Source organism: Hippocampus guttulatus, chromosome 1 (assembly GCF_054856545.1).
Source record: "Hippocampus guttulatus isolate MCC_2025c chromosome 1, RoL_Hgut_1.0, whole genome shotgun sequence".
Classification (NCBI taxonomy): Eukaryota; Metazoa; Chordata; class Actinopteri; order Syngnathiformes; family Syngnathidae; genus Hippocampus; species Hippocampus guttulatus.
Genome location: NC_141261.1, coordinates 21452899 through 21475179, shown reverse-complemented (window position 1 = coordinate 21475179; position 22281 = coordinate 21452899). Strand labels below are relative to the sequence as shown.

Here is a 22281-nt window from a genome sequence, read left to right as displayed (position 1 = left end):
GCGTTGAACTGCCGCCATTGCTGTCAAAGTCAGACACATCTCCGAAATTGTTGGAGCAAATTTTTAAGCAGGCTTCATCTTGATAAATTGACCACATATTTGACATTTACACCATAACTTTACCGCCTAAAATAATCGTAAAACAACATTTGTGTAACAACAAGAGTAATCCATCCATCCATCCATTTTCCGAACCGCTTGATCCTCACTAGGGTCGCGGGGGGTGCTGGAGCCTATCCCAGCCGTCTTCGGGCAGTAGGCGGGGGACACCCTGAATCAGTTGCCAGCCAATCGCAGGGCACACAGAGACGAACAAAATGCATCATGATTGGCTGCCCGAAGTTCACGTGTCTGTCGGACGTGCTCTCATTGGTCTACAATACAATCACGGATGAATAAATACTCAAAGGGCTGGCAAGCCCTTCGAGTATTTATTCCATATTGCCCACTAGTTAACTAGTGAGCTCGTTTTGAAGCTTACTAGAGAACATGTAAGCCACAAAACGCCCACTAGTTCACTAGTAAGATCATTTTGACGTGTACTAGTGAACATGTAAGCCACAAAACGCCCACTAGTTCACTAGTAAGATCATTTTGAAGCTTACTAGTTGACATGTATGCCACAATCTGCCCACTAGTTCACTAGTAAGATTATTTTGACGCTTACTAGTTGACATGTAAGCCACAAAACGCCCACTAGTTAACTAGTGAGCTCGTTTTGAAGCTTACTAGTGAACATGTAAGCCACAAAACGCCCACTAGTTCAATAGTAAGATAATTTTGACGCTTACTAGTAAACATGTAAGGCCATAAATGTGCCCACTTGTAGTGCTCGTGGTCTACAGTGATCCCTCGCTATTTCGCAGTTCGTTTATTGCGGCTTTAGTGCATCGCGGATTTTTTCAAACATAGAGTATTCTAATCCCAAAATTGCCAAAGACGTTCGGGCAAATAATCTTCGATTCCTCTCTCATTATGATATACTTACACTTACACAGTACCAAATAAAAGGCATATGCCCAAAACTATTTAATTGTTATCGTATTATTCGTAACATTGATTGAAACTCCTGCAATAGCAACATTAATGGAGCCAATAAAATTTGTCAAAGTTAGCCTACCTGCCGTCGGGCGTGCTCTTCTTCATCTCCGAAAAGTGCTTCTTGTGGCTCGCAATAGATTATTGTCATCCATCTGCACCACCGATTCTCGTCTTGCAACGTCAAGAGTCATTCCAGGCGCGATTAATAACGTCATTGACACCACTTTCGGTGGCAGATTCAGCTGAATTGCCGCTCATATCTGCAGGAGGCCCGCCAAATAACTTTCAGCCGATTTGGGTGCCTGACTAATCCGGAATAGGAGCGGATCCCTCAAACGTATACCAAAAGAAATTGTATTATAAAAATGCTTTAGTTACAAAATAAGGTCACACGACTAATAAAGTACAACATAAAACGCTGGTAACAAAAAACAGGATAAGAATGAGGGTAACAAAAAGTTCTTGCAAACAGCAAGGGAAATTGCAAATGAAAAATCACTTGTCACAAAGACAGGGAAAAGCCATTCAACAAGAAACACAAAAACACAACAAAATGCTTACAGTGTCTCTTTTATTTATTACATATGAGAATTTAAATTTTGGTATATATTTTAGCAAGCATCATGGATGTTGTGTTGTTTGATTTGCTTTCACAGCCCACATAAAATAATGTGGCAGGTCAGATCTGGGCCCTTGACTTTGACACCTATGCTGTATAGTATCCACACAGTGTTTATCGATCCAATTTTACAGGTGCAAAATCTCCAGGTACTCCGGTTTCCTCCCACATTCCAAAAACATGAATGGCAGATTGATTAAACACTCTAAATTGTCCCTGGGTGTGACTGTGAGCGCGGATGGTTGTTCGTCTCTCTGTGCCCTGCAATTGGCTTGCAACCGGTTCAGGGTGTCCCCCGCCAACTGCGCGAAGACGACTGGGATAGGCTCCAGCACCCCCCCCCCCCCCCCCCCTGATGAGCCCAACTAGTGTAACTAGTGGATATCTCTACATTGACTAGTGAACATGTTCACATTTTGAAACCGTCTAGTTAACGTGTAAGGTCAAATCGATTGCAACTAGTTTACTAGTTTGGATTTCTGGATTCACTCGTCGACATGTAACCAATAATGGGCATCCTCTAGTGAACTAGCTGCAAATCCTCAGGACAACTTGTAAACTAGTGTAAAACATGCAAATGAAGTGGGTGTGATTATGACAAAATCTGAATCCCGATTGGTGTATTTTAACTGCAGATCCAATAGGAATCCTGCAGCCACATTTCTGCCCCACCTCTTCATTATTTTTGTGCAACTATCTTACTAGGGAGCAGGTTGGCATCCACTAGTTCTACTAGTGAACATTTTAGACATCACTAGTTGCACTAGTGCGGCATGAAATGTCGCACTAGTGCAACTAGTGTACATTTGGGGCATCACCAGTGAACAAGTAACTTTTTTGACACTCACTAGTTCGATATCAAGGCGTCAAGGGGCTTTAACTAGTAAACTAGCTACTGTTTTATCCACCACTAGTAAACTAGTGAGTATTTTAGCTCGCACTTGTTTACTAGTGCAGGAAATCACGTGTCACAAGTTCACATGTTAGAATAATCCATGATTGACAAGTTGACATGTTGCTGAAAATGAATGACTAGTTGGAGTTTGTATGCAACTAGTTCGACAAAGTGTGTCACTAGTGTGTCTGAGTGTCGAACTAGTGCTGAAAGAGATCGAACTAGTGTAACACACTTACTGTATGTCTGATATCAGGGATTTGGAAGAAATGCTCATATGGCTTGCCATAAGCATGGCTAAACTCCACTCGACTGTATATGTCTTCAGTATGATTCAGTAAGAACAACCCAAAATCAGAATCAGAGTAAGACAAACATGCTTCGTAAACCTACCTTCAAATGTAAACATTTAATTACCATTGATAAATATTGTAGTCATTCCAGCAGTGGACTGTGTCATTAATCGGATGTTGACATGCCATTGAACAGGGATTGCGCTAACGGCAAAGTGCTATGTGCAGTAAGTGACATGGGTGAGCCTGGGAGGCTAACTTGTTGCGCCCCACCTTGGCCCTCTCTGTTCCATAAAAGAGGAGCTACCGCAAAAAGAGTCATTGTGTCAAGATATGTGCACCCTCATATCGGAAGTGCGTGATTTTTCCAAACAGATGAAAATGAAACAATTTACACAGTACTTGTATAATATTTTTAAAATTCTGCTAGTTTTAACAAAAATGAACAGATATTTTGGAATATTTGTATTTTATTCTCAAAATTTTTATTTCATTTTTCATCTTCAAGAAAAGTAATGCGGTGACCATAGCGTTGCACTCCCTACTGACCAAACACCACTTCCCGGCTGTCTGGATCATACGGTACACGAGTCCATCTACCAAAATAAAAACATTGTTAAACTGTGTTGAACTGGAAATCAAAATAGAGCGATAATATCTTCGCTCATATTGGCTCCTATCAGAGTGCAGATGAACCCGGGGTGCTTTTGTGTGTTTACTGTACAGTGAGCAAACATACAGTGCAAACACATTGTGGAGTGTAGCTTTGAAGAACCTAACATCATTATTAACATGCATTTCTTATTTGATACTATTCATAACACATTGCTGCCTATGCCCTCAAGATAAGATAAGATAACCTTTATTTGTCCCACACTGGGGAAATTTGCAGTCGACAGCAGAAAAATCCCAATTTTGCTAAAATATTATAGCCTAAAAATATTCAAATAGTTTATGCTTTTTGGTCTTTAGTCAAAGTCCTTAAGCAGTTCTAATCAGGAAAAAAAGTCAAATGGTGTAATCCTGTTTTAGCAGTCAAATCCTCTAAACATGATGGCATCGCCTGGTTGGTGACAACCGAGTTTACTTGAAGTGCCACATTGTGACGATACGACAGGTGGCAGGCTGCAAATGATCTCCAGGCTGTAGTCTGGAAATCCTTGCCTGAACGCGTTCCACAATTGTTATTTGTTTTGGTCTTGAGTAAAACGTGTTGAATGATTAGGGTTACATGTGCTTTGATGTGAACTTGGACACAGAGTAAGAGTAAATAAAAGCCAGAAAAGACTTGTGATTGTTTCATTTTTCCCGTTAGCAGACGGTCACTGCAAAACATTTCTCTGTAGTTTTTTTAATAGTGGCATCAAGGATCAAGGATAAATATTTCAAGTCTGGAAAAGACTCCCGGGTGTCCACCGAGGAATTATTCAATGATATATTCTTCCTCTGAGCTTCCGGGTACAAATGTGGTCTTGGGCCTTGCTATGTTTGCAAGCTGTCCACTATGCTTGTATGGGTCTTCTCTGTGTACTCTGACTTCCTTCCACATTCCAAAAACAACAACAGAGCAAAAGCAAAAGAACCAGGAAAGGGAAGCCTAGTTCGATAGAGATCGATGCTGTACTCATGCTCAAGGGAAATTCACTGTCATTGACTCACAAATAGGTGACTCAAGAACAAAAAAACCCAAGGAAATAATGTAAATGATTTCCCTTTTGAAATGAAATGACTTGATTGTGAGCATACGTTAGCTCTCATGTTCGCTTTGTGAACATGTTACATCAGTTTTCTTTTTTCAACTGGCGCAGTGGTTGTAATGTTATAGTGTGACCAGTAGATGGCAACAAAGATGACACATCGCCTTGTTTGAAGTAGAGGAGTAAAGACGGTACTGCACTTGCAGCTCAGCGGTGGCCAAGTCTGGTCCTCGAGAGCCCCTATCCAACCTGTTTTCGATGGCTACAACACACCTGATTCAAATAATCAGCTCATCAACAAGCTTTGCAGAAGATCGGTAACGATCCTGATCATTTGAATCGCGGGTCTTGAGGACCGGACTTGGGACCCCCTGTTGTCGCTGATAAATTTAACAATTGTCACATCTCTCTTTTGACTATTTTGTGCCTGAAAAATCAAAAATATCTGTCCTGCAATGTACCTTGATTGGCAGACAATGCCTTCAACTGCACTTCATTCTGGTTCGTTACTCCCTGGCAAAGACACCCAAGACTTGTTGTCTCACGACTGTGAATGTGAGTGCCATGAAGGCTGCACAGTCAATTCTCGCCCTGAAAAAACGTTGGATGGCTGCAGGCTCAACAAACCAGGCGGAGAGACAACATTTGCTCTTCTCCTTTGCTGGCATTTGTGCTGTCCCTCCTCCACATGCTTTGCTTCATAACAAGAGACCCCAGGGGCTTCCCAAGCCCTCCAGGCGGCGCAGTCTTGTGCTGTGTCCTCCCAGGACTCGTGATTGATACTGCAGCACTTCAAGGAGTCCTTGTATTGTTTTGTGTCAACCTCTCTACGGACGGTTTCCTTTTTTTCAAGTCGCTATGAAAGTGTCCCTTGCAGTCTCATCATGAGACGACACTTTCACACTCATGAGACTCATGGGTCACAGCCGTCATTCCAGAAGTGGGGGCAGCAGTTTGTTTGGGAGCATGCCAACTTTAATGAGCAAGTAAAGCAGAAGTAGCAAGCTAATGAAATGCCCAATGGCAAGTTGGGAGTGGTGAGGTGAGACCAAACCACCACTACCCACCATTTGGTGTGATGGCAAGTTCCAGAACCCCCGCTGTGCATTCATCCTGAGATATGAGGTCTTCCCAGGGGGGCTTAACAGCAATCAGGGACCGACCCAAGGTGCGGGGGAACAACAGAAGACACTTGGGGGGCCGTTAATCAACCAAGGAGGAAGAAGATCAAATTTAGCACTACATACGTTGTTTTAAGTGTGCGAACAGATGTTCAGGAAAGAGACTGAGATCAATAGTACTCATAGTAAAGCGCAGTCCCTCAATAGCTGCGACACAGAAACTAGAGATAAAAGTTCCCTCTTTTGATGTTGACATGTCCTCTGGAGGGGTCCTAAAAGTGGTGGGGGTGAGGGGGTACGAAAGGTGATTGTAATCACAGTAGGCAGGGAATACCTTCAACAGCCTTCTACGTTGTTTCTTTCAAATCCAACTAACAGAGAGGAATCATATCTTAACACTAGATATATGATTTATATCTGATCTGAAGAACATTTCATAGGGGAAAGAACGGGGAACAGGAATTTTCTTTGTGGAGATGATAATGTGGCTCTCCCTGACTCTGCCTTTTCCACCTGCTGATAATTGACCAGTCGTTTTTGTTTGTCATATCCATCTGTCTATGCATGCATACATATATTTCCCTTCAAAATACACAGTGACAAAACAAAAACAGAGATCCAATCAACTCTTCGCTGAAATAAGCGGCCAAAGTCGCTGCACCTTGCTATACTCGAATTCTTAGTGTGCTTTCAGTGAATTTGGCCGTTGAAAACAAGGCCTTAAAAAATAATCAGTTTGCAAGAAGAAGAAATGAAATCCTGTGAAACCCAGAGGAATCCAAATGAGTCTTTTATGAACAAAGAGTGTTCAATGCACTGTGCACATAGTCCTAAATGGCCGAACGTCTGGCCCGGGGCCATGCTGTACTACAGCATGTCACTCTGCTTTGTCCTCACATCCTCGATTTGCCACCATCACATCGACGGACATGATCAATGCAGAACACATTGTACTTTGACAAAATATTTATTTTATACAGTGACATTTCAATGATGAAAACACTCATATCATGACAGAGACAGGTCCACATGATATGAAAATGGGTGGTGACATCCGGAAAGTCATGTGCTATCATTGGTTACCTTAAGGACTGCTTTAAGACGACAACTCTAATCGCCGAAACATTTGAGCATATGATAGACACCATCAGCCAATGGACAGTACTCTCAACACAGAATTTGTCACAGGATGACTGTAGATCAAACAAAAGGCTCACAGGAATGTTGACATACAGTAGAGCAGTTTTAGAAGCGACGGAGGCCATCTATCAGGTCCGACCTTGAAATGCTACTTCTTCTTTCCGCCTTTCGGAGCTTTGTCTAACCCTTGGATGTACTTGCGAGGAATTCCATAATGATCTGAAATGACATATTACAGAGAATGTTGACATACACCAATCAACCGGCTTTAGCTGTACAAGAGCAAAAGCTCCGAACCTAGCAGCAAATGTCCAACTTGTTGAATCTGGTTGCCTTGAATCTGGACCAGGACTTTGTCTTTGGCCCCGGGAATGGCTTGCAGGACTGAACTGGCTTGAACTCTGTGCTGCAATGCGGTGGCGACAGCAGAAGGATCCAAAGCGTATACCTCCAGGTTTTTTATTACAGTCACCTACACGTAGCACATGAAAACCATCACGGCTAGACTAATAAATCAATCAGGTTTGGTTTCTAAAGAAAACAATGACAGCTGTGAATTGTTATAACGCATGGTTGTCAAACTCAATTTCCAGGGGAACATACTGGAAAATACAAATTTCAGACCAAAACTAGACTATTTTAAATTAACGTCAGATGTCACAGACCCTGCTTTGAAGCCAATGCAACACAAAATGGAGAGCACAATGCTTAAAATAGTTCACACATGGTCATCGTCCAAAGAAACACATTTGCAATTTTTTTTTATCAAAACAAACAAAAAAAAAGTGAATGGAATGTTTTTCATTGTACAGCGACCGTGCACAGTGTCCCAAAATGACAATGCATGTCAAATTTTCAATTTCATTTCAGGCATCATTCAGAGATGTGAAGCCAAGTTTATACAGTATCACTCTTTGCCAAATGACACTGGTGCAGTGTTGAAAAATTTCTGCCGGGCATGAGGTTTTTCTCTCCTGCGACTGCAGTCCATATCATAGCCATCACGCTGTTCCAACACAATTTACACTATCCACGGCAAGTTTCTTGAGATAGCATCTGTTCTTGGGTTGACTTCGCCTTCAATTGACAACGACAAAAATGAAGATGTTTGCTGTAACTACAGTTCTAATTTAATAAACAAAAAAATGTAGGTTTAGTGAGTGATCATTGTTTTTAAAAGCTTGTTTTTATTCTATTTCGCTGACATTTTTTTTCAATATCGGCTTTAGTTATTACATTAATTTTTGTTAATTATAGCATAATCTTGGTCAAGACAGAAAAAATGTTGTAAAATTGCCTGATTCACAGCCAAGGGAATGCGATGCTTCCAAAAACCACAAAGCGTGAGCTGTCAAATGCTCATGGTCGTACGTCTGTTAAAACGACAACCGAAACAAAGTAGGAAAAGGTTGTGTCAAGTGAAGTTTGGAACACATGGTATATGCATCCATCCATTTTCTTCACCACTCAAATTCAATTTTCAGCCTCAGCAAACCACCAATTGCAAGAGAAGAGTGAATTTCTGCATGCGGGTCAGCACATCAAATGGGAACAGAGTTTACAAGTCCTGCATAATTGATGGGTTAGAATCAAAGGGATGTTGCTCACCTTCTTATTGGAGCCTCGGGATGCCACGGAGACATCAATAGGCTCGATATGTCCTTTCTTTACTAGCGGCGTTTGTCCAGGAAACACTATTTGATAGCACTCCTGCATTCTCCCCAATGTTCTGTAAGAACGAGTTCAACGTCAATGTTTCATCTCTTCCAGACAAGCACAACAATAAACCCATTGTTACGCTAATACCTCTCCGACGGCGTCAATCACAAGTGAGGAAGACAATTGGATACCGGACTTAAGCTTTGGCTTGGATTCAGTGCTCTCAAGTAACTCTGGCGCATGAAAACAAGAGCCATTTTGTGATTTCATGTGTTTTAGTTTGGGCGGGGTGGGGTATTCTCAAACATGTAACTGCTGTGAGCATGAAAGTTTGCTGTCATCTTTGTCAGTATTTTCATGAAGTAAGCCAGAATGTGTGTCGTATTCCTGTGATGCAGACTCTGCCGTTATCTTCGTATTTGTGACTTGTTTTCCCGACTCTGCCGTTACGATGTAGTGCTGGCATGGCGCCACGGACAATCTGTGTCGGGGTAAGTTGGCTATGTACATGCCTGACAGTTTTTGAAATCAAGTCAGACTGTGATGAAATCATTTTTGCTCTTTTCACTGTACGGGAATAAGATCGGTCCTTCCATCCATGATCAATACGCATAGAGATATTTCCCCGAGTTGTTCTTTCATGTGTGGAAAACCTAAGACGGAGTTACACATGGACTTGATTTAACTGGAACAAATCTAGAATCCCATTGGTTGTCATGTGTGAAAAATTTGGTACGTGCCAACCGGTCAGGACTGCGGTGAAGAATAAGATCATATCAATGCAAACGTACAGTTTGTAGAAATCAGGCCCATTTTTTTACTTTTTGGGAAAAAAATGAACAATTTTGCCGTCAATCATAAAGCTGAGGTACGTTGCCGTTTGCTTGAAAAGTCCTGAATCTCTTTACATAATTTCAGTTTCCAAACTCCGGTCAGTTTACCGTGTTCTGGGTGATGCTGGAACGCCTTGACTCTACTGTGCAACACTGATACTGATAACTCCTCGACGTGAGCATGTACAGGACAGATAATTTTGCCTTGTCTTTGCCTTTGATCTTATTGTGGCTAAAACGTCCAACGCCAGCGAAGTGCTCTTTGCTCTTATCTTTTGGTCTGTACTTTCAATGTGTTGGACATGCAGATCAACCCACAGGGGGTCCCGTCCAGACACAATTCGTTGTGCTTGAGGATAATATTAAAAGCAAAGTTGGGTCTGTGAACATTCCTGCTTTATTGTGCCTTTGCTGGTGAAAGATCAAGACAACAAAACGTGGTCGAGTGTGCTGTAAATGATATATTGGCCTTCCATTTCACGTACATTTAGCTGTCTGCTTTCACGTGACCTGCATGTGCATCCAAAGGAAATACGATTTATCCTTTTAAGTGCTACAAAAGTGTCACTTTAAAACAAGAATTTACAGCATGCTTTCACTGCGACTGTGACTTACAAGTGATGTAAAAATGTAGTAGATATAATTTTTTTCAATGTTTTGAATCGATGATAAATCATGCGATGGACAAATGAAGCTTCATGAAGTACCAGTGTTTTTTATTGACTGTATATGGCCCTCTTGGTTTAAAGATGCAGTGAAAATGTCATTGCTCTAGTGTTTATCTTCAAACCAAGAGTATCATCTAGAGGAGTAAATTAAAAAAAAATTAAGTACTTCGTGAAGCTTCTTTTTCCAACATTTATGGTTTGCAAGTACCACAAATAATACTAGTGTTGCAAATTATGGGGACAAAAATAATAATGTTGATCTTACAAATGAGAGACAGACAGAGAAGGCCCCAATGTGTTTCTCCTTGTTGAAACAAGAGGCAGACGTAATTAAATCATGAAAATGTGCGGGTATAGGGGTTTTCTTCTTTCTGTGCTGGTCATGACTACCCGGTACTTAAAATGGAAAGCCATTGTAAAAACATAATCATGACATTCGAGTGACAGCCTACAGCCCTATAAATTTGGGCCCAGTTATTTGTTCTTTACTAAAAGTGATTGTCAGTGATTCAAACCTTTTCCAGACGAATATATTCTACTTGTTTTCTGTCTGTTGCATTCTAGAACAGCCGAGATGATACACCAATTCAAAGAGGGAATGAATGCACTTGGAAAGTTGTGGGATCTTGTCAAGCAAAACTGGATTGTCTTCTTGCCCTTGTTCACCAAACGTGCAGGAACCTCTGTCAAAGGCGGCCTTCAAATCCATCCCACAATTACAGTAGCAGAGGAACCAACCACCGGCAGGCAGAGGGGGCCCGTTTGAGGACAATGTCAACACCAGAACAAGGGATAGTTCAAAATTGTACTTTTTTCTTACATTTATATTCACATACCCTACATTTGTTACACAAGGCCAGGGTGAAATACAGTATATGCAGTCCAGATGTGACGTTTGCCTTTCGAAACAAATACAGATGTTACTTTCATTTACTTCTTTTTCGCGGCGGACAGAATGATCGAAATGAGATTTGAAGACCTTCTGGTTTTCATCACTGGAGCAGATGAAGTTCCTGTCCTGGGTTCTCTCGGGAAACTCTGTATGGGCTTTTATGAAAAGGCTGAGGGCATGCACCGTTTGCCCTAGACATCTACCCGCATGATGTGCTTGTACCCACCAAGAGCTGTAAGACAGGAGAACGACCTGCACCAGATGCTTTCCCAGGCAATAGGAGATTCCTTGGGATTTGGAAAAGGTGTACCAGTGCTTTATCGTCTGTCAACAATGTTTTGAATCTCTCTAGCACACACCAGGTACTTTTCCCTCAACTCTGTTGTTCCATTTATTGAATTTTGAAACATCTTGCTGTCGCTCGGGGCTCCGGTTGTTCAGTGGCCGTGATACAGTCCCTGCTCGTTCAGGACCTTCATTGTTTGTTTGTCACTGGTTGAGCTGTATGCCGTGTCTTGCTGAGACAGCTTCCAGATTCTCTTGCCCGTAAGGGTCATCTCCAAAAACATTGTTGGGAGATGGTGATTCCTGCTCACTGTTGGCTAACAACTCCATCCAAATGTGTATTGGAGTACGGTTGTTCACTGTTCTCCGATGGTTGTTCCAACCACATGTGAATAAATCCAGTCTTAAGATGGGCATGAAAACTCCAAAATCATGAGCCCTGACTGGTTGGATTATGCTATTTTGAAATGGACAGCCAATAGGAAACCATTGCATACTTTCGTACTCATCCAATGCAAGTATCGGCACTAGCACCCTTGTGAGCTTCTTAGTTAACATATATGCTCAAAATAAGCCCACTAGTTCGCAAGTAAGATTTTTTTTTTTTAGCTTACTAGTTTACAAGTAAGCCCCAAAAATGCCCCCACTACTTCACTCGGGACCTTTTAGTTTTAAGTTTACATGTTAACTACTAAACTGTCTAAATACTTTTAGCTCTTGATAATGGAGGTAACTGTGTGAAAAATGGCTATAATTCCTAAATAGTAACTAATATATTTTTTGGAAACATATTTTGAAGTCAATGTCAAACTGGATGTTTCATTCTAAATCCATTGTGGGGATGTCTGAAGGCAAAACTATCAAAAGTGTGTCAGTGCCTAAAAGCTTCTAGACTATTGTGCATGGTTGTTACAAGTAGCAAACATGTATTGTGTTGAACAAAGGATGGTGAGATTTATTTATTTATTTAGTGTGGCGTCATGTCGTGCCAATGCAAAATCCAGTGGTTTACCTGCTGAAAAGCTCATCCCACTTGAGAATCTCTATGTCCTGGTACTCTGATTTCTCAAGCAAACAGTCGCATAGTATTGGGTTGATTCTCACGTAACTGGTTGAGGGGTGGGACAAAAACAAACACAAAATGAATGCCTCGTTTCCAGTCGCGACGTGCAACGGGATGGCAAGGAACATGCCGCTTTGTTAGGCTTCCATGGTCTAATCCGTTGCATCTCCCTTACCGCTAATCATCAATTTATGTGGCACATGAAACGACAAAAGACACCATATTGGAAAAAAAAAAAAAAAAACAGGACAAAAATGCCTCTTCAGATTCAGAGTCACATTTTAAGATTTTATCTGATTACTGCAGCATCACATGCCCCAGGGATGTGAATGTCGGTGCCCTTTCACCACGGAACTATATTGAACCCTGAAGCAAGCCTATGCCCCTTACTAAGGTTCTATTCTTCCAGCGTTTATTACTGACTGCCAGGAACAGAGTTTTCTTTCCCTCTTGCCTGTTGACTAAATGAACAATTTCATGGAATGTAAATATTGTACGTCATTTTCAATCAATCACCTTCAAAAATTGAAACGGTATCGTGGAAGTGAAACATTTTCAATGCATTTATTACCTAGCAACAACGCATTAATATCTATTTGCAGAAATCTAAAATGTACTTACTTCTTATTTGTTTCATCCACCAAGTCATTCTTCTTCACATACTCAGTGACAATGTTTCTCACTTCAGCAGGCTGGAGTGCCACGCCTTTCCTGTGGGAGCACCAGAGAACATCATTTTTGAATAGATCAGAGACATAAGGCGTGACCGTCGAGGTATCAATCATTTTGACATGCACTCCTGTGACCCCATGCTGACCTGCTAACAAGGGTTTCAAGAGCTTGGCTGTAACTAGGGCAGAATAACCAGAAAAGATTCAGAAGAGACGCGAGAGCAACATTTCTGCTCTAAAGAAGAGAACTCATCAACGCTTTTTGAATTTCAATTGACATGACATTCCAACAAATTATCCTTTGAACAAAGAACAATTTTCGTGCCGAGCACATCAAATTCAGGGAATTCTGAGCGCAGTACACCATGCTTGACATTGCAGAAACAGAAATAGACTCGCTGGGGTCCGTGTCAGCATGGCAATTTGAGACCGCCTTGCACCCCGATCGTGTATCCCAGTGTGCTATTAAAATATTTTTAAGATGATAATGATTACTATTTGTTCAATTAACTGATTTCTACAATGATTGCGAGACTAATAAAGGTTTTCTTATCTTATCTTATTCAGATGGATTGTCCCATGCTGGTGGCATATTTATGAATTAAATTCGATGACTTTCACAACGCACGTCCGCAGAACGTCAAATTTGTCTGCCAGAGCCTGACACCACCTGCACCTCAAATTAGATCTGGTTAGTACGAGTTTAAAATTAGTCTACTTTTTGCAACCAACTTCACAGACACGCTGAACTAGACCAGTGGCACGAAAATGATGATCCGCCCGTTTTGATGCCAAGCGCAGGCTACTTTCAGTTTCCAAATTGTCAGATGACTCAGGGGCGAGGCAACTCCGTGTGTTGGAACGCACAGAGAGGAGCAACACAGCCTGAAAAATGGTACACTAAACTTGCGCTGGCACGAAAATTAAGGTACGGCTGTTTTTATGCCAAGTGTACACGCAGCAGTCTACCACAAAAAGGTCCCTAAATGTTATAGTAGCACTTCATGTTATGTACGGGGCACATCTCGTTCATGTTAGCAAGGGGCTTGGGTTTGGTTCGAGACTCGCAGGGACGGGAGGTACGTGGGCTTACATTGCAAATTCTCCTTTAAGAGTATGGCCGTGCTCACTGAAAATACAATTTTGACATGGACCAAAATCTCACAGCAAAGTTTTCACCGATCTGCGCCATGAAGAACCAAACAGTGAAGGTAAAAGCAGCTTTTGACATCACATTTTGCAGATTGACAAAATAACACTAAAGAGACCGTGGAGATATCTAAGAGGATTTACTTTGAAGCCACCCAAGACTTTGATTTCCAAGGAATCTAATGGTTTAGAGTTAGACAATACTGAAGCATGCAAAGCACAATTTCATACACGCTGCACCTTGTATGTAACCTATTGAGTTATTCAGTTGGTAAAAGTAAAGCAATAAAAGAGAAGTCATGTAGTTCGTACACATTCTAAAAGAGCAGTTTGCTGTGCTAACTTTATTCCAACCCACCCTTGGAAAGCTGTTTGGTGGTTAAAGTATACCATGGCATATCCCAGGCAGAGTCTGAGCCAAATTCAAGGAAATACGAAACATGTGGACACTTGCTGACTCATAAGCTTTCTGAACCCATAGGGACGTGTTCTATTAAGCGTCGCATTGGGGAGTGAAAATACACATCTGCACACACTTTTTGTCTGCGTCCTGAAAAAGAGGCTGCAGTCGAGCTGACACAGAGTATAACGGGGTGATCTCAGGAGGATGATACAGTGTTTCTACGAGTGGAACCTCTTCAATGTCGGTCTCCTCAGGAATGGAGAAGCGTAGTCTATGAATGACACACACAGAGGAAACAAATTAAAAAGGCTTTTCAGCTCGAATGTAGGTGTCTGTAAATGGCAAGCTCACTCTGGGCATTTCCAGTCCACCTCAACGATGCTCTCCACGCCCTTCGTCAATTCTTTCACACGAACAATACTGTGTTGCTGCTGCATGACATGCAGGAACTTGGAGAGCTGTATGAAGATTCAAGTTCAAAGAAAAGTTTGTAGGATTCCAACTGACTCATAACATCACCAATGTGCAAGTTGACACATATACCTTTTTATAGCTGGACTTTTTTATATCTAGCTGTTTTCCGCTCGGGCTGGGAAAAAAACAACACCAAAAAACGCAGAATGTGTTGGGTAAGTAATTGAATTCCTCTTGAGCGCTTTGTGAGTAATCGCTGAGTCTTTACCAGCAGGAGAACATGTGGTTGCGGAGAAAAGTGCTCGTCAGCAGAGGGAGCTCTGATTTCTTCACCTTGCTTTTGAGAGCAAGGAGGAAACACTGCCAAAGTAAAGCATCCATGACCTCTGTGGAAAAACAAACAAACAAACCAAAAAAAAACATGGTGACCCAGGTTCGCGTTATTTTCGCCTTTCACCACTTCAGAAAATACCATAATGAAGTTTCATCAAAAGAACACTATCATGTGGTCAGGAAACAGCTCCGCATGCGTCACAGCATGCCTGGCAACCAATGACTTAATTTTCGACATTTGAAAGGAATCTTGCTCACTGTCTCGTGTGAAGCTGAGGCGCATTAAAGGAAGAGAGGTTATGGCAAAGACAAATACACACAGTGGCACACCAAAAGCATATTACAGAGCTCGCAACCTAGAAAAATTCATTTGCAGAACAATTTAGCATGGGAAAGTGACTTGTATGTCAAGCCACACAACACACGCATGGACAAATTGGTCCAGAACAATACGCGTTGATGCGGCGAACACACGCACACACACACAACAAACATGTCTCTTGTAGCACTAAATTGTTATTTATAATTAAAGTACAGTTGCCGTAGAATGTCAATTTCATTCTTTTTTATTTACTGCCAGGTTTGTTAATGACGATGGCTGTTAGATAGTTGTAAGAAAAAAACCATGCGCTTTCCACATCATTTTGGATTGATGGTTTGCTTTTTCTTTTCATGAATAATGCCTAATTTTCAGTGAACCTATAGTAATATTGTTATTGTATCGTGAGAGATAGCTGGCAAAAATGTTGAGATGTGAAATTTTCTCCATGTCGCACAGACTTAGTGGAGGGAATTCTGAAAAGTTCTAAATAGCACTCAGTGCAAAACCTTCAGGTTTTGCCAGTCAACATTATCCAAGCCGCTTATCCTCACGAGGGTCGCGGGCGTGCTGGAGCCTATCCCAGCTGACTTCAGGCTACACCCTGGACTGGTTGCCAGCCAATCAAAACGGGACACAAACAACCGTCCGCGCTCACAATCACACCGAAGGATAATGTAAAGTCTCATCTGAACTTTATTTGGGGTAAATCAGAGGAACTTGAAGCAGGTGTGAACTGACTTCCATTTAACATGAATTTGAAGATGTTTTATATTCACTGGGCATTCTGAAGTTTGGGGGTGAAAGCTCACGAAGGCTGTTTGCGGATGAACGGGAAACAAGGACTTATATTTTGCGTACCTGTCCAAAGTTTAGACATATTTTCTGATGCTTGTGAATGAGAGTGTGCACAAAATGTCAACATGTTTGTGAGAAGATGGCCAAAATCCGGTACCTTGTGGTGACCTCTGATCTTCCTGGGCCTCATCCCCTTCCTCATTGCCCTTTTCAATCTCCTCTTCCGCCTGCTCAGCAACAGCAGGGCAGACTTGATCTTTGACCGGCTCACTTGCTTGCTGGTCCTGCACTGCACTCTGCTCACCTTCCTCCTCTACCTCCTCACCTTCTTCTTGCTCATTAGCCACATATTTACCATCAATCGCATCAGGTGGTTCCCCCTCTGCCTCTGGGAAAGTGGGAGGACCAGACTTATCTCCAAAAGCCCTGAATAACAAATTAAAAGGGACATATGGAAGACAGACTTAATTGCTTGGAGACAAATGCAGTGGTGCCTTGAGATAAGAGTTTAATTTGTTCTATGATTAAGTTCGTAACACAAAACACCCACACTGCATGTCATCTTTCCTAACGAATGAATGAATGCAATTGCCATTAATCTTTTCAAAATACTTGACATAGTTCAAAACAAATGTCAGTGGGACTGACTGTTAACCACTGCCATATCCAGTTTCCCCGCCTATGATTTGACAGTGAGGTTGTTTGAAGATCTGTAAATTTCAAGAACTTCACAGCCTAAAACACTGCCACGACCAAAATAATCAGTTCACTGTACTGCACAATGACGTTTTCAATGTGGTGAGGCTATTTGTGTATATATGGGCTGTACAATTAATCCAATTTCAAGTGATTGTGATCACGATTTTGGCGGTCACAATTAAATCAACCTGATTGTTGGTGATATTTTTGTTCATGGCTCAGCTTTGCTGCACATCTAAACAAGCACTTTCCTAACCAGTAGTCTGACAACCACGAGGGGCCAAACACATATTTAAGGCTTTATTAAGATGCATAAATAACAAGCAACAGAGCCTTGCAGCGGGAGTCTTATGAAAGTGGGTCATGTCGAGAGAACAAAGTACATGTTTATTCAGTCAGCCCTTGATAAAGTTTAAATCCTTGGGTACATTTGATTTTTTTTACATTTTAAAATGAAAGTCTATTAATTTTTTTTATTTTAGAATGAGGCGGCGCATCCGTCTCACAGTGCAGAGGTGTAGGGTTCGATTCCAACTCCAGCCTTTCTATGTGGAGTTTGGATGTTCTCTCCGTGCCTGATGTTCTCTCCAAAAAACAGGCGAATGGAACACTCCAAATTGTCCATAGATGTCATTGTGAGTGCGAACGGTTGTTTGTCTATGTGTGCCCTGCAATTGGCTGGAAACTAGTTCAGTGTGAACCCAAAGACAAAGACAGCTGGGATCACCTCCAGCACACCCCGCGACCCTCGTGAGGCTCAGCGGATTAGAAAATGGATGGATGGATGCATAGATTTTGGACTGAAAATAACATACATTGTTTGTTGAAAAAAGTGCAATAAAATTACAGATGTTTCCCCTAATATGATTGCAATTAATAATCAAGATTGCACTCTTGATCAAAAATAATCATGATTATCATTTCAACATGCAGCCTGAGTGAGATGCGTCCACCACAAATACAGATCCACACAATGACAACAGTGCGAAGTGTAACGTATGAGGTATGACATCCACGAGTGAAAATGTTTTTCTTTTAGGCTCTGCTTCCACAAGAAATGTTTGTCTTATCGCACAGCCATCGCTCCACAGCCGGTTGTCTTGGCAATGACAGGCCAGTAGCTAGTTTAATGGGGCAAGTTGCGCTCGGGCTCCCCTTCCCCCCTCAAAACAGGGTAATTTCAGCTAGACAAGAAATAAACAGATATGTCAGTAAGACACCGGTGACCTCCTATGTTGAATTAAAAGATTGAATCAATATCCAGTCAAACCTCGGTTTTCGACCATAATCCATTCCAGAAGGCTGTTCGAAAACCGAATTGTTCGAAAACCGAAACCATGTTTCCCATTAGAATCAATGTAAAATGTTTTAATCCGTTCCAAGTCTAGAAAACAACTTTTTAAAAAGCATTTTTTCAACTATTTTACACCATAAACTGTATACAAGTGTAATAAGAGAGCAGGTAACAACAAACTACAAACATTTTGTATGTTTTATTTTTACCAATTTTAACAAACATTGACATTGTAACATAAACATTGAACATCTCTCTGACTCTGTCTCTCTCTCTCTCTCAACGTGACAATTGTAGATTGTATTCTTTAACAGCTTGAATTTATAAACCCTAAGTAATGGCTGTAACTATGGACACTGTCTGCAATCCTACACTACGGTATGAGGTAACATCCCTCCATCCATTTTCTGAACCGCTTTATCCACACAAGTCCAGTCTCGTCCATATTAAAAGTTTGCTGGGGAAGACATTCCTCGGCCTTGATGAGATTTTCAAATTCAACTTTAAACTTTTCGGCAGCTTCCTTGTCTGAACTGGCTGCCTCCCCAAGACGAATGACTTATTTTCTTCAACTTTTTGAACCATCCTCTGCTTGCTTTAAAATCAAACTCTTCAGGAGCACTGCTATGATCCTTTAAAAAAAAAAAATCAAATCTCCATACAATTGTCTTGTTTTGCCACAAATCATATCTTAGTTAAGACAGATAACCCTGCTAGCTGTTTCTCATTTATGAAAATAAGCAAATGTTTCTCCACTTCCTCTAATATTTGTGGCCTTTGTTCACTAAACACACGAGATCCTTCAGCCACATCACTGACTTTATGATGGTCTTTCTTTTTTAGGATGCTGCTGATTTCGGCATGCCGAACTCCTTAGCCAACACAGACACATGCACACCTGATTCATATTTCACTGTCAAATCTTTCTTAAATTCAATAGTTTTGCGCACTATTTTCCTCTTTTTTCAGCAGCTTCACTACTTCCACTTGCTTTCTTTGGTGCCATGCAGAAATAACAATTTGCGTCGATCTCAACAAACACGTCTGCTTTTTTTAAACATCTTTATTGAACACGTCTGCTCACAATGGACGCACAATGGACGCTCTTTTTTTTTTTAATCTTTGAACACGCCTGCTCACAATGGACGTACAATGGACGCTCTTTTTTAAAAAATCTTTGAACACGTCTGCTCACAATGGACGCTCTTTCTTTAAAAAAAAAAAAATTATTGAATACGTCTGCTCACAACGGAGGCGTCACTTCTTCGTCAACCCGAGGAAGCGTCACTTCTTCGTGTAAGGAAGTCGAGAGAAGTCGAGTGGCGCATTCAAGTGCACTCAGTTTGGTCGAGAACCGGATTTCGGTCGTAATCCGAGGCATAAAAAACAAAATTTTTGGTCGAAAACCGATTTGGTCGAGAACAGAGACGTTCGAAAACCGAGGTTTGACTGTAATAGACGAATGGATGGATAGATTATCACTACAAGTTACGTTGCGATAATCACTGTCACTGAAAATACTGTGTAAATATTCTTAACATAATCACATTACGACAAAACTGTGCTTGCTATGAATTTCGATCGGCTGAAAAGCGCGACTGATAATATGTTGAAAAAAGTATTTCATGCCAATTATCTCTTCCCGCTGTGGAAAATCTATTCCAACAGCAATCATTGAAGCTGTGGCCAGCGGAAGGAAGCCACTTACCAGAGATGATCCATGTATGTGTGCAAAATACACACTCCTCTTCCTTTCATGCCCACGCGTAGCATTTCTGCACTGGAAATTGCAGCAGTGCCAATTGCAACAGGAGCTCTGGAATCATTACAGAGAGTTCCGTCAAAGAAGCAGCCCTTAAAACAAACAAACAAACAAACAAACGAACAAAAATCTCACATACTTATTATTCACAAGTGTAACAGCACACGGGCCACCCTGGGTTACATCTGGGAGTCCACCAGAAGGAACCACTACACCTGGAAGCATGAGATCTGTGGACATGAAGATGGATGTAATGTCCCGATCATTCAAATAAAATGTAAAAATCTGTTTGGCTCTTAGAATCTTACCAGCTCCTCCGATCAACTTGTGAAGAACAGGGGGCCATGTCCTGAATGTAGGCAGGGCAGCAGGGCAGCGCCAAAGCATATAAACTATTACAATATGAAAATGCACGTATTAATTGAGCTACTTCAATTTTAGCATTCCATTATTTTCATGTGACTTAGCAGCCTTTTAATTACCTTACCTGTTGGATAAAGTTGTTTCTCCAGTTCAAAGAAGAGCGGGGTTTTATGACCAAAATATAATGTCACAGAGTCTCCCTTGTGCACATAAATCTTCACAAGATTGAATTCCTCTTTGTTCGGGACCAGCTCTGTTAATTCATCAGAAGTCAGGGAAGGGAAGGCTGCTGCTATGTCAGCCTTGAGCTTTCTCCTAAATGAAATCCACAGTGTTAATTGAGTGAGAGAATGCAGTCGTCCACAATTCACTTCATGAAAGAGGTTATTAAGTAGAGCATTAAATAGTAAGTACAAATAATTTGTTTATAGTAAATTCGCCAAAATGAGCCCCCCTCCCAATAAAAGACCCCATTTAATTAGCCGTCTGTAGCAGTTTTGGAATTATTTGAGACTCATTGGGAAAACCTCAAACTAAAGCAATACTTTTTGACTAGCATCTGCTGAACATACTTTCACTAATGACTGGCAAACGCGCTTTTGACTTTTTTGTGGACTAAATGACAGGTTAGCTATTGATATTGAGCAACAAGCTCTGCAGTCTGTCGCTGTCACTCACCTGTCGGAGCCCTTCATTACGGTGTTGGATTTTACACGAAACGGTTTTGCAAACATCTTATGAGAAAAATGAATTAAAATCAATTATTGGGAAAACACTATAGAATATATTACATGCTAGTATGGAAAATACAATGATAAAAACTCTTTTATCAGTTACTGGTGCGTTGCATTTAACCGTCCTACGCGTATTGATTTCCTCCGTGAAACAAGTGGAGGGTCTTTTTGTTCCGCTAGGAAAGACACGTAAGTCAAGGCCAAAAATAGCACCGGTCCAGCCACAAACGCTTCGCATTCTCGATTTTAGAGACTACAGTGTGTGGTATGAGTCATGACTGTTTTGTGCGTTTGAAGTCGCTACTAGCACTGAATGTTGTTTTTCGCGTGAGGGTATTTCATCTCATTGAAATCTGTGTGTGGTTTTGAGCTGCAAATTTAGAACCAGCCGTGGCTTATCTAAATTAAAAGCTGTTTCGATTCTCATTTACTCCTTTGTGACAAGTGATTGCGCTCTGTCGGATACTAAAACCCAATCTGGCATCATAGGTTATTCCCTGCAAAGACATCATGTCTGTTTGCTGGAGTTGTGAGACAAGTTTGGAAAGTGAAGGCATGTCAATTCAGATTCATCTTATGCTCTTTAGCAGTGCATGAGAAAGTAGGTCTCCAGTACTGAAGAGCAAATGTTTCTTGTGTCCTGGGACAAACATTTCTCATATAATCAACTTCCTTCCTCACAGGTCCACAGGGAACAGTGGCAGAGTAGGACATTACTCAGGTTTTTAGTGCAGGAAATTAATCAAGAAGATTGTTTAGGATGTGCATATTTCCTAATTTGAACAAAATAAACCCATCATCTGGCAATGGATGTTGTTTTTATGTGTATCCAATTTCATTGTGGGTTATGGCCAGCATTTTACACGGGCTCCCTTTGAAAATAGAGCTCGTGTTCTGATCTCTGCAGCTGAAAATCACCCGCTGATTTTTGTCTTTTCCCCTGTAACTGTGTTATGAAATCATCATACTTGAACTTCTCAATATGATCTATGGCTATTTTTCTTAGATTATCTTGAAAGCAATACGAGTAATGCATTGGGCTTTAAGTCATCTGGGCTCAATTATTAGTTTACAGGTACAAGTTATACATCCAGCGTACATTTGGGACCGGAGGTCATCGTCATCCCTGACTGCAC

General features: G+C 41.3%; 1 protein-coding gene across 4 annotated transcripts; it reads right to left on the bottom strand.

Annotated features, from left to right (window-relative positions):
• Nucleotides 1–6614: 6614 nt before the first annotated feature.
• On the bottom strand, nucleotides 6615–21273 carry eif2d (eukaryotic translation initiation factor 2D). Of its 4 annotated transcripts, XM_086118957.1 has the most exons (15): nucleotides 21090–21273; nucleotides 20536–20726; nucleotides 20357–20440; nucleotides 20188–20278; nucleotides 19995–20102; nucleotides 16451–16719; nucleotides 15112–15229; nucleotides 14973–15018; nucleotides 14781–14887; nucleotides 14563–14700; nucleotides 12828–12917; nucleotides 12156–12251; nucleotides 8415–8535; nucleotides 7104–7278; nucleotides 6615–7025 (listed from the first exon to the last, which is right to left on the bottom strand). In XM_086118957.1, exons 1-15 carry the CDS (start codon nucleotides 21143–21145, stop codon nucleotides 6955–6957), a joined length of 1761 nt encoding a protein of 586 aa, XP_085975083.1. In that variant the 5' UTR covers nucleotides 21146–21273; the 3' UTR covers nucleotides 6615–6954. The 4 variants fall into 4 exon arrangements, with proteins under 4 accessions (XP_085975083.1, XP_085975084.1, XP_085975090.1 ...); XM_086118958.1 differs by lacking the exon at nucleotides 12156–12251; XM_086118964.1 differs by lacking the exons at nucleotides 6615–7025; nucleotides 7104–7278 and adding an exon at nucleotides 7285–7883.
• Between the last annotated feature and the right edge of the window lie 1008 nt (nucleotides 21274–22281).

Coding starts and splice junctions, on each gene's coding strand:
- eif2d (XM_086118957.1), bottom strand. CDS start 21,145: ATGTTTGCAAAACCGTTTCGTGTAAAATCCAACACCGTAATGAAGGGC. Junction 20,441..20,535: donor GAAACAACTTTATCCAACAG/GTAAGGTAATTA, acceptor ATATTGTAATAG/TTTATATGCTTTGGCGCTGC. Junction 7,026..7,103: donor AGTTGGACATTTGCTGCTAG/GTTCGGAGCTTT, acceptor ATGTCATTTCAG/ATCATTATGGAATTCCTCGC.